General features: G+C 41.7%; 1 protein-coding gene across 1 annotated transcript in view; it reads right to left on the bottom strand.

Moving 5' to 3' along the window:
• PLCH1 (phospholipase C eta 1) overlaps positions 1–12467 on the bottom strand; it is a 106980-nt gene that overhangs the window by 64695 nt on the left and 29818 nt on the right. Inside the window, exons 2-4 of the mRNA XM_039487276.1 lie at positions 11737–11883; positions 7096–7339; positions 4098–4227 (exon numbers count right to left, since the gene is read on the bottom strand). Coding sequence (XP_039343210.1) covers positions 4098–4227; positions 7096–7339; positions 11737–11883 — 521 coding nt within the window. The remainder of the gene's footprint in view (positions 1–4097; positions 4228–7095; positions 7340–11736; positions 11884–12467) is intronic.

Below are 12467 nucleotides of genomic sequence, written 5' to 3'. Positions count from 1 at the left end.
CCTTGCTCTGCAATATAGAATCCTCCATATTCAGTGGTGCTGGGAAAAGGAAACTGTACCGGGGTTAACTTTCCCAGACCCATGTCTGATAGCAAATTTGAAATCTTCTAGTCAGGATATCAGTCGATGCCCTGTAGTCAGCTTCTGGTTTCCTCACTCATGAATGCCTTGTGGCAAGATTTATCTGGATCACATACATCTAATATTTCCTGGATTCTGAGTAGTGGGTTATCTGTCTGGCATAGTTTTACTATTTAAGTCTACATAATCAAAACAAAGGTGCACATCTTCAGCGGTGCAAGTGAAAACTGGGAACAGGTGGGACAGGGCCCAACTCTGTCAAGAGGAATCATTTAGGACAGATTTCTAGCAGCTTTGTATCACCTGAGCAGCACAAAGCTGCCTGATCCAGGACTGAGAATTTGGCACAATGTCTATCCTTTATCATGCATAAATCTGGTGATACTGGAAGTCCACTGGCTCCCTTGTATGAGTAAGGATGATTTGAGAAATAAGGGCTATACGCCTGGTCCCCAAGCCAGTCTAACAACAGAATAATCTTTCAAAACTTCATTCTTTCTTCAACAGTAAAGGGTCTAACCATTTCTGCAAGGTCTATGAAATGAACCCAGATATAGGCTGCCAGCAACAAAGGAAAAAAATTTAACCTGTTTTTTTCAAATCAAAATAATAGATAGCTCTGGGTTATAAAAAGGTTGCCTGTTAATGAGATCATGTTACATCCCTAGATATTTCTTTTCCATTTGAAAGTGAACTAAAAGGCTTTTGCCTGTCAATATGCGACTTCACAATTCTCTGTTTCTCTTGCAGCTGCAGCATTAGTAATACCTAAGGAATCACAGGGAGCTGCATTCATTACACCAGCAGCTCTCAAACTGTGGGTCAGGACTCCAAAATGGGTCACAACCCCAATTTAATGGGATTGCCAGGGCTAACTTAGACTTGCTGGGGCTCAGGGCCAGTGATGCGCTGCCAAAATCTTAACAACCAGTTCCCTACTGGGTCTTCGGTGGCACACCAGCGGCGGGTCCTTCACTCGCTCCGGGTCTTCGGTGACACTTCGGCAGTGGATCCTTCAGTGCCGCCGAAGAACCAGAGTGAGTGAAGGACCCGCTGTCAAAGTGCCACCGAAGACTTGGAGCGCCGCCTGGTGAGTACAAGCCCCATGTGTTTTTTTAGTCATCTCTGCCGGGGCCCCGTCGAAATTGTTCGAATCGGGCCCCGCACATCCTAAAGCCGGCCCTGCACATCGAGGTTCCAAAATTGTATCAGGGGCCAGGTAGGGAAGGCTGTGCCTCCCAAAAAGCCTGTCTCCCCCCCATCCGACCCCCACCCACGTCCTGCCCCCGACTGCCTCCCTCAGAACCTGCAACCCATCAATGCCCCCCCCACTCCTTGTCCCCTGATTACCTCCTCCCAAGAACCCCCACCCTAACTGCCCCCAGGACCGCTCCCACCCCTACCCAACTCACCCCGCTCCCTGTCCCCTGACTCCCCTGACCCCATCCACCACCACCCCAACAGACCCCCGGAACTCATGCCTACCCGAACCCGCCCGTCCCCTCACCATCCCCCCACCAGAACCTCTGCCCCCTCCAACCGCTCCCTGCCTGACCCCTGACCCTTATCCAACCCCTCCTCCCAGCCCTGGCCCGGCCCCCTTACCATGCTGCTCAGGGCAGCGTGTATGGATGCCGCATGGCCTGCTGGAGCTCGCAGCCCCACCCACCCTTACCATGCCGCTCAAAGCGGCAGGAGCTGCCGAGCTGCCCAGGAGCGGTCCAGAGCGCTGGCACCGGCAGTGCGGCACGCTGAGGCTCTGCGAAAGGGGGGAAGGCAGGGGAGGGGTCAGGGGAGCCTCCCAGCCAGGAGTTCAGGCGGGCCGGACAGGACGGTCCCGCGGCCACCGGAGTTTGCCCACCCCTTTAACAACCGGTTCCCGTGAACCGGTGCAAACCGGCTCCATTTCACCACTGCTCAGGGCCCAAGCCAAAGCTGGAGGGATTCAGCCCTGGATGGCAGGGATCAGGTTACAGGCCCCCTGGCTGGAGCGGAGGTCATTGGGCTTCGGTTTTGATCCCTTTCGCACCCAAGGCGGTGGGGCTTTGGCTTTGGCCCCCCACACCAGGGGCGGTGCTCAGGCAAGCTCAGGCTTCGGGCCCCACTCCTGGGGTCATGTAGTAATTTTTGTTGTCAGAAGGGGGGTCGCAGTGCAATGACATTTGAGAATCCCTGTATTACACTATGTTAGGAGTTAGTGTTGCTGCCATCTAAATCCATAAACTCAGATCTTAGCACAGAAGTGGAGAAGGAAATGAATTTTACAAGGTAACAAATAGGATTTGTTTGCTTATTTTAAAGTCTACACATACCCAAAGGAGATTTATGATTTGGGGGCACAATTCAGTCTAAATTTTCTCTACATCTGCTAGCTAGGCCATAAGTTTCCCAGGCTTTGCACAGCCATGGACCGTACTCTGCAATCCAAGGCTTACAGCTGTGCAATGCTGATTGTACCCCAGAAGATCAGGCACGTTTTTGCATGTAAAGGGTTCTAGGATCTTAAACAACTTCTGTTTTGTGCAGTGGTCTGGATTTTGGCCCATAATCTTGGTTTTTGCATTTTGTTTTTCTCTTGCTGTACCCAATACATCTTTAGCATCTTTCATTTCCAATAGTGTAAATATTAGAGATGGTCAAACAATGGTAAATATATTCTCAGAAAAATTAAAAGTGAAAAAAAATCAGTTCTGCTAACTTTAATTTAAAAACAGAAGAATCTGCAAAAATTGTCATTTCCTTCTATGAAAAAAATGTCAAGCACTTCTGGATTAGGTAGCAGATCCACTTTGCATTTACACTAGGGTAAGAGCAAAATTAGGTACAAAATGATGAGAACAAATTGTGCCCAAAACTGTGTGCTCTTTCTATGATTTGTGTGTGCTGGGCCCTTCATCATGAGGTATGTATATTTATATGAAGTTAAAAGTGATACAGTGCAAGCAACATGCACCAAGAGAAATTCTACGGGCTACAAGAGAGGACAGGGAACTTAGAGGTTCCAACTCCTGCATTCTATTTCTGGCTTCCCAATGGATGCTCCATGCTGCCCCCTAATCATTCTAGTGTCCGATGGATTCACTGTCTGATCCTGGGCAAATTTCTTCACCTCTCAGCACCTTATTTTGTCCGTCTGTAAAATGCAAATAATATTTACCTACCTCACAGGTATTTGTGAGGCCACTTAATTCATGAAGGGCTAGATAAATCCTCTAGTTCAAACAGGAATCCAGGGAAGTCTTGTATTATACAGGAGGTCAGACTAGATGACCACAATGGTCCTTTCTGGCCTTATAATCTATGAATCATGGCACCTATGCCACAGCCCTGCACAGAGTGTGCTGGGACTTACGCACTGGGGAGATTGTGCCTCAGGCAGGCAAAATCTCTGGTTGGGCTCCTCTGGGCATGCATGCTGAATGCAATCTGCTCCATGCATTAGAATGGAACAGACTGTTCTCCCTGCACCATGATCCCACCCTCCTCCTTGTCTCTTTCAACTCCTCTTTCAGCCTCTTGCTCCCCTCACTCACTACACATGGGTTTTCTCTTGCTGTTAATGAGACACTGTTTTTTGGAAGACAAGCGAGGGGGTAGACTAATGTTGAAAACCTAACTGAACACTTCATTCTGCCATCCCTAGTCACATTCAGAAGTACTTTATTACATAAGTAGGATCATTAATTTCAAATAAACTACTTATGGAATGGCATATGATGAGGGACACGTACCTCAAAATACTACTACTTTTCTATCAAGACTGTAATTAATCAGCTGTGAAAATTCCTGGCATGGGGGCTTTTGCCCAATGTCAACAACCTAGCTAGAGCTAAAGGGTGAAATCACATAGCACAATATTCTCTCCTTCTCTTCACTTATATAACAACAGTGAAATGGAACGGTTTGCTCATTAATCTTTAAAAATACTCACTTTTGTCAGTAACCTCAAGCTTTTCTCCAAGAAGGCAATATGCATTTACAAACAAAATATTGCACTGTGTGAAAAGTACACTGACCTGGAACATCTGTCGCACTTTTCTGCGGGGCAGATTGACATTCAGTTTATGCATCAACTGGTGGATCTCGTCAATATTCAACAAGCCATCTCCATTCTTATCAGCTTCCTCAAAGGTCTGTTTCACCCAGGTGCAAATATTATTAAGGAAAGGTTAAACTACTTAAAATGAATGTTTTTATCTTGGAGAATTACAAAGGGCCAGGTTCTGCCAGCCTTGCCAATATGACATATGCCAATCAGTCCCACAATATAAGTAACGGTGGCAAAATTTGACCCAAAGTGACAGAAAATGGCCAATAGTTTGCATCAGAACTATGTCCACTTCAACACTCTGGGATAAATTCACCCCTGGTGTAATTTCTCTGGAGTCAATAGACCAGATGCTGACCTCACAGCATTAGTGTACACATTAGTGTAACTCTCTTGATTTCCATAGAGTTATTCCAGATTTACACTGGTGTAACTGGGATCAGAATTATGATCTCATTGGAGCCACTCCAGGGATGTATTTGGCTCGTGATGTGTACCACCAGGAGTCCTGCTCAGTGGGCATGTGTATCAGTGACAAAATTCATTTAGTGCTAGAGCATGGAATAAAGATGACACAGTGAAATTAGTCTAAGCAGATAACTACAAGACTGCAATTTTAATAAGACCCTTATTAAAAAATTAACAGCTCTTGTTTTTCCATCCTTTCTCTCCTCTAACTTTAAGCTTTAGTTTCTTCATGCTGCTATTTCACCTTTATATTTTCAATTCTTCCTTCTTCTGAAAGCTTCTTCTCCATTCCACCATCACATTCTTAACTGTAAACCCATCTCCTTAGGTCTCCTCTCCTCTCTAATCATGTTTCCTTCACCCTCTACATATTTCCTTTCTCTTTCATTCCCACCTTTTCCTCCCCATCCCACCCCACCGTCACTGCAGAGCACAGAGAGAGTCAGACATACTTGGGGGAAATAAGCTGCACCATCCTATGTCCACACATAATCTATATGTGCTGTGGAGTTCAGGGAGGGAGGGTGCTCTCTGATACACAATCCCTCTCTCGGTGCTACTCTAGACTTGTGTGGAGCATCCTAGCCCTTACAGCCTAGTGCCTAGCAGGCACAATTTGGTCATCAATCTAGGTATTAGGCAGGAGGCACGTGCTGTCTACTTTAGCAGATACACAGGGCAGATGTGTTCTCCGACTGCAGCACTAGGCAAGAGTGTTTCATGAGGCAGAATTACATAAATAACATTCTGATCACTAAAATGGCTCTTCATAATTACAGCACGAGCTTCAAAGAAAACACTGCCTACATACATGCATAAAGTTAGTCATGTGCTTAAGTGTTTCCCCGAATTGGGGGCGTCGTGATCACAGCTTATATACCTGCATGAGTCGAAAACACTTAAGTCTAAAACATAAAAGTGTGATTCAAAGCTCTTTGAAGTCAAGGGGAGTCTTCTCATTGACTTTAGGAGGCTTTGGATCAGACCCTACATCCTCACCTCTTTCTACTAGACTTTCACCACTACCATGCACTCCTGCTCTCATGCCCCACCTCATTATCTTCTTTTATAACTCATTTAAAAATTGATAATATGAAATAAAAAACCCTGGCGCTAGCAAAATGCATGTCACACTGAAGCAACCCCGTTTGCATTACTTTCAATGTTAGACTGTCAACTCTCTGAGGCAGGTACCTTGTCTTACAACATGCCTGTGACGAGTCCTGGAGACCAGTGGCACTACACAAATAATTAATTATTATAATATTCATATGAGTAGCCAAGCAGGATTGGACCTTGTGTCCTTCCTTTGTTTATCCAACTTACTCTTATAAACAAAGTGCAAAGCAAACAAAGAATGCTGGTCAAAACCAAGCTGTGCGGGGGGGGGAGAGGTTTCCAATTAAAAACAAACAAACAAAATGAAGAGATTTTATGTTTGTTTGACAAATTTTTTAAAACATTTTCATTTTAGAGAAAGAGATAGCGCAATAAAATAATGAGACTGTGTGAAGAAAAACAAATTCTAACTTTTAATTTTTTTTCCTATTGGAAAAAAAGTCCAAGTGTTACTTTGCATAATTTCCTCTCACTGAGAGAAAGTGTTACTTTTTAAAGTGAAGGTTACTTTCTTTCACTTTTTAACTTTTTAAAAAAGTTTCCCTCCATTTTTCTAGAGGAAAAGGAGAGGGGAAAAGTATAAAACTAAGAGGTAGGCATTTTCCACATGAAAAAAAATTAAAAATTTTGTGTTTTTTCCTCAAACATTTGTTATTTTGAAATATTTTTGGAAAACGAAAGATTTTTTAGTCAGTGAAGTCACTTTTTTAACAAGAAACCCCAAAAAAACGTAATAAAAAACATCTAGAAACAGCTCCATTGTGACTATGATGTCAGCTATGTAAATTTTACCATCACCTGTATATTTCTGTCTTATAGGTTTAATGTTATTTGAATGCAGTTTTCTATGATTTATCAACAACTGACTCTTCCACTCCTCATCTGTTTCCCTCCCTCCTTCCCCGGATGGTAGCCTCAATCTCCACAATGTCTCATTGTGATTTAAAGTTAACATGATCTTTCCCCTAAAATGAAACTTTCTCCACTCCTGTAAGATGTGAGCATCTGCTGAGACGTGCTGAGCACCCTCAATGCAGACTGATCATGTTGAGCATCTTTAAAGAGTTTCAATCAGTCCTTAACTTTGTACAAAGATGAAAATAAAGATCAGTTTTCATGGTGTCAATTCCAACTGCTGGTTTTAGGAAATGAAAAACTTTTCAAAAATTATTATACAAAGCCAGTGCCAAAATTTAAAAATATTCTTAATTTGTAACAATAATTTTACAAACCAGTGACCTGATTTGTTCCCAACGCAATCAATGGCAATACTTCAGTTGTCTCGAGTGAGAGGTGGAGTATACCCATAACACCAAACCACATAAAACAAACCAGAAATACCAAAATGAAAGCCAGAGCTAATGTCCTTGAAAGGATATTGATCATGAGTTCTTTGTCGTTTAGCAAGAGAATCCTCATCGCTTATTCCAGCCATCAAATACTTAAGTCCTGTGATCCAGGTGCGAGCCTCCTCTGGATTAGAGGTGATCAGATCTAGTGACTCCATGTGGTTACCATGGTAAATGGTAAAGCAGCAACTTGGGTCAAAGTTCCCCTCGGTATGGCGATGGAATATTTCAGACTGTCGGCCTTCTGTCACTTTGTAAATTGAATCAATTACAACTGCAAGGAAATGGGGAACAGAAAAATTAAGCTGTTTGGATGTTCATCCAGTTTCTTTGCATTTTCACATTCTTCTATATTTTTCAAAGTAAGTGTTTTTAAATAAAGGTAAACTCATAAGCCTTCACACTGGAAAGGGCACTTTGGGTCACCAGCTGGCCCTTGTACAGGAGCAGGGGTGTGTGTGCAAGGAGCTTCCCCCTGACTTTCATTCCTGAACAGCAAAACTGACAGTGCCAGCGATCTCCTGAGTGTAGGATCTATTTCCTGAAATGCCCATGGAGTGCAATTCACTGCAGAAGGGGAAGGGAATAGATGTGGCATTGCTACCCTCCACCACCATACTGTTTTCCACCAGCCAGCAGATGTGAACAGTCACAGGAGGGAGGATGCACTGTATACCATCCTAAGAGAGATAAAAGCAGCTGTGCTTCTCAGCAGCGGCATAGCGCTCATGGAGATATCCTAGTGCTCCTGTAGGGGACGTATTGCTTCACACAGTTCCAGAAACTGGACAATACTTAACTATCACAAACTGGCCCTCTGATATGAAAACACCAAAAGTGTTATTACCTGTAACATTTCCCTGTTTTTTTACTAACTATCAAGTCTTAGTGGCAACACCAGACCTAATTACTTACCTTTTACTAAGTAAAATACTAGTTCCAGTAGGCACAATTTAGGTTCCCTATTTTTGTTTAGAAGGGATGGAGCAGGATAATTGTTTAAATCAATAACAAACTTTGTGTAATAATTGAAAAATAAATAATTTTTATAGAAACAGAAAACACCACTATGTTCAAATTCGAAGCAGTTACAAAAGACCTAGATTTCATTCGGTATCTGGCAAAGAAATTAAGCAGGCTTTTCTCTGTCATCCTTCCTCCGGCATCCCACAGACCAATCCAAATTAGTAATACTAGCTTGCGTCAAAAGTAACTAGCCCTTCCTAAAGAAGAGCAGCCAGAGAAGAAGCTTTTAAAGTAGGCAGGTTCCTTTCTACTAAACTAGATTGGGAATATCATGCCAAGGTAACATCTAAGACAGCTGCACCCCGTCACTCAGACTCCATGCTCTTCACTGTCCACCTTATTTGAACACTCCATCGGCAGCTCCTCACCTGTACAGCAATGATGCAAGAGTAAATCATAAAAAGGTAATTTCTATACGTTGATAGGTACTATTACTTTAATGACTGGGGTCATTTTTGCAATTTCAAGGAACAGCTGCATTCTTCATAACTCTGCTACTCCCCTACAATTATACAGTTGGACAAACAGTGCAGGAAGTCCATTATTCCAGATATTTGTTACGTAGGGATAGATCAAAGAATACAGAGCAACATTTTAAATGGACTGCCTTTCTCTAACTAACTGTAGAGTCTTGTAAAATTCAAATAAAATAATGATGGCTGTACTTTGGCATCTAACCAAGTCATACATGCTCCCATGCGTTTATTTATGATTCATGCAAATTTGGTCAGCATTTTCACATCAGCCTGAATTGTGTTCTCTGTTTAATTAAAGAAGCAGTGTTTCCTTTTAACTGCAATACTTGGAAAATTATAGACAAAATACAGCAATGACTGTGCACAAGGAGGTCAATGGAGCTCCCCAGGGTGAAGTCAGTGCTTAGTTTGGTGTGCTAGGTTTGAAAAAAAATATTATTGACTATTACCTACATGTATAAGATGCCCGTCTCCATAGTCTGCCTAGCGCACTTTGCATCATTTAGATCAACAGAAGTATCACTTACCCCAAAACGGGAAGTGAACACTTCTGAGTATCTTGCAGCAACCAAACTAACTCCCTTGAAAGGACTAAGGATGGCAGACTACCAGCCAGGGGACTCAACTGTACCTACAAAGCTTGAGCATAAAGATTTACAACACACCACACTGCAAAAGTGCTCTGGTTCATATTTTTGGCGGGAACACATTCCAAAGCGTCATCCTACCACCAGTTAATGCGAGCTCTACTTTTGGGGTCAGATAGGCAATGTGTCCCTTCTGTAAGTAGGTGCTATGATGAGGCATGGGGAAGAACTGATCTCTGAGATACCTGGGAGATTGACATATGGCTTTCGTGATGGCAGCCAGTACCTTTAACTGACAACAAGTGAATGACACACAAGACTGATGTAATATGGTCTAAGCGGTTTGTCCTTCACATAAGGCAGGCATGCCACATTCTGCTAGCTGAGACTTCCAAGTGACTCCCAAGCATAGCAAATTAGCATAGCCCTGAGGTGAAGAAAGTCCTGAGTGTCATGATAAGGTCTACCTTTGAAAGGAAAAGATGTGGTCTCTTGACAAATTGTAGATAACAGAAGGTGTTTCTGGCCACTGTTGCTATAAGGGAACCAAGAAGCAGGGAGCAATGAGTCCAGTAAAACTCCTTGACTGAGAACCATTTTGAGAATAAGTGAGCAGATCGCCTCAACTGAGTTCCTAAAAACACTTTCCCTTGCCAAACACCTCCATCTTAGCTGAAATGAGCCTAAGCCAATTGGTTTCACCTGGGTCCCTGTTTAGAGACATTTGTAATAATACCTCATTGACAAAGGGTCTTGTTCAAATTTGGAGCAGGAGAGAAACAAAATGGATTAGGGAGGCATTTTAAAATAGTATGTGCTTTTATGTTTATGAAATCATTATAAAAATATTATTTGTACAACTACTTATCAGGGCTCTTTCCCACCCAAAGACCTCGTCGATGCCTCACAGGCAACATGAATGCCAGTCCATGTGTGGATCAGTCAGGGCTATTTTCCAATGTTGCTAGAGACACTTGAAACCCTGCCATAGGAACTTGAAGCACCTTTTTTCAAATATACTCAGCTGTCATTACCCAGCCCTACAGCGTGTTTCTACACTGAAAAGTGGCTATGTAAAATTGGCATCTTTTTACACAACAGATCTGCTCCTTGTACGTCTTCATTCATAGCTGTTGAGTGACAAAAACTAAGTTGTTTTATTGGTTTTTACTCCTGCTGGCCCCGTAGAGCAAACACAGTCAACAGAAGACAAGCTGGATTCTATTTCTTCCTGTGCATCGTCAACAGATAATTCACTAAATTCCAATTACTTACACCTAGGCAAACACATAGGCATCACCAAAAAAATAATCTGAAAACAATGGGAATACATGGGTGTATTTGATTTAACGTAGCCTGCCAAATTGTTAGTGGCGATGATGTGCAAAATGGAATAACCCAGACTGACATTCCATTTAAACTGAATTTGCAGGGCTGGCAATTGAAATGACACATAATTTCACTTGGAAACTTAGTGCATTTTAAATAGCACTCAAAGAGAGACAATATACGTGGAACCCCTCAGTACCACTTTTATAGTCACTTTTCAGGGCAGAACTGCGCTTTAAGGTTCAATAATGCCAAATTCGCTTGTCCCTTCTGTTCTGACATAACAGCAAAAACATGCTGTAGGCATGTCACCTGATGCTGCCAGATTCAATCTGGCCCACAAGCAAGCTGTCACGAAACCTTAAGCCAGCAGAAATATTTCCAGGATGTTTTTTCCAAACTCCAGTTGAAGCAGTGTTTATTAACACACAGAGTGCAGGGACTGGATATCTGCTTGGCTCTTAGATGCGTCACACTCCTTACACCTACAGTAACCAGACAGCAAATGTGAAAAATCGGGACAGGGGGTGGGGGGTAATAGGAGCCTATATAAGAAAATGACCCCAAAATTGGGACTGTCCCTATAAAATTGGGACATCTGGTCACCCTACTTACACCCTCTACTCACAGTGTGCACCAGCATAAGGTCTAGGTGGAATCTGGCTCTAAATAAATGTGATGTGGCCTTTTCACTAAATGTGTTAAGAATAAGGATTTTTATAAATTAGCTTAACATTTCTGGTCGCTTTTCTTTTAAATCTGGAGTTGGATCAGGGTATAAGATATTACACAGATTTAAGCTAGTATCTGGACTATTTTAGAAGATGTATTTACTTGTAGGTTCTTATCTTCCCATATGAGGACAATGTACTAAAGCCAACAGTCTTCTCCTCCTGCTCAATTTATGCCAGGTCTATCCTATAATGTAATTTGTTGGAAAATATTACTACATGATTAGACTAGCCTTTGTACTGTACAGTGCATGCATGCCAACATGCTACTAAATTGCTACTATTAACAGAAATAAGTTATTTTTTTCTGGCAATAACATAGTGCCTTTCACAATGTATTTATCGTGCAAAAATGGTCAATAAGTGTTTATAAGTATAATCGCATTTACAAGTATCACTAATAAGAGTTTATAAAATGAAAGATACACACTGTAAAGTACAGTTTTTCTCTATAAACGATGTGATTTCATATTCTGGTGCATAATTGTTCAAGCAATTAAAAGAAATATTAAGAGAATTTACTTTTAGCCTTTTCACTTTTTCTTGACGGTCTCCATCTGATGCAAGTCCTGTGTTCATCCAGGTAAAAGAGACGTACTAGCCCTTTTGTTCCACTCTTCAGCTTAATCATCTGAGTCCCAGACTGCATTACACTCATACATCTTTCAACTGAAAAGAAGATTAGAACAAATTCAACTAAAGGTCTGTTTTGTCACACTAGTAAAAAGGACTTACCAACTTTTAAATATCTAGCTACCATGTAAAACCTTTGATTTACACCTTGTATGACAGAAATTAAACATTAATCTAAGAAAATAAAATTGGAAATGGAGTAGTTTTTAGAAGGCTTTGTAAAATCTGATCAAATATAAGCATGAGAACTGAATCTATCACTTTAGAATACAAAATAATTATTAATATATATAGATGGTATTTGGTTCTACAAGAGAGCCATGTATTCCTGTTCAAAGAAAGAATAATGTTTAGCTTCTTTAAATACTTGCGAGTTTGCTTCCATCACCAGAAATCCAAATGCCATGTACAGGATTTCAAGTCCAGAAACAATGAGCACCAAAAATCATTTTATTGCTTTCACATCTGTAAATTCCAGTCAGATAAAATCCTAGCATACAGACATGATTTAAAATAGCAGTTCAATAAGTTATACTTATTCAGAACTAATATTTTTAGGTTGGGATTTATCAAAAAATAAGGTTGGAATATTATCTATTGATACCAACAATGGATATATT

The sequence above is a fragment of the Mauremys reevesii genome, linkage group 9 (assembly GCF_016161935.1).
Source record: "Mauremys reevesii isolate NIE-2019 linkage group 9, ASM1616193v1, whole genome shotgun sequence".
Lineage (NCBI taxonomy): Eukaryota > Metazoa > Chordata > Testudines > Geoemydidae > Mauremys > Mauremys reevesii.
Note: the sequence above shows the minus strand (reverse complement) of the source record. Positions and strands in the feature narration are given on the sequence as shown.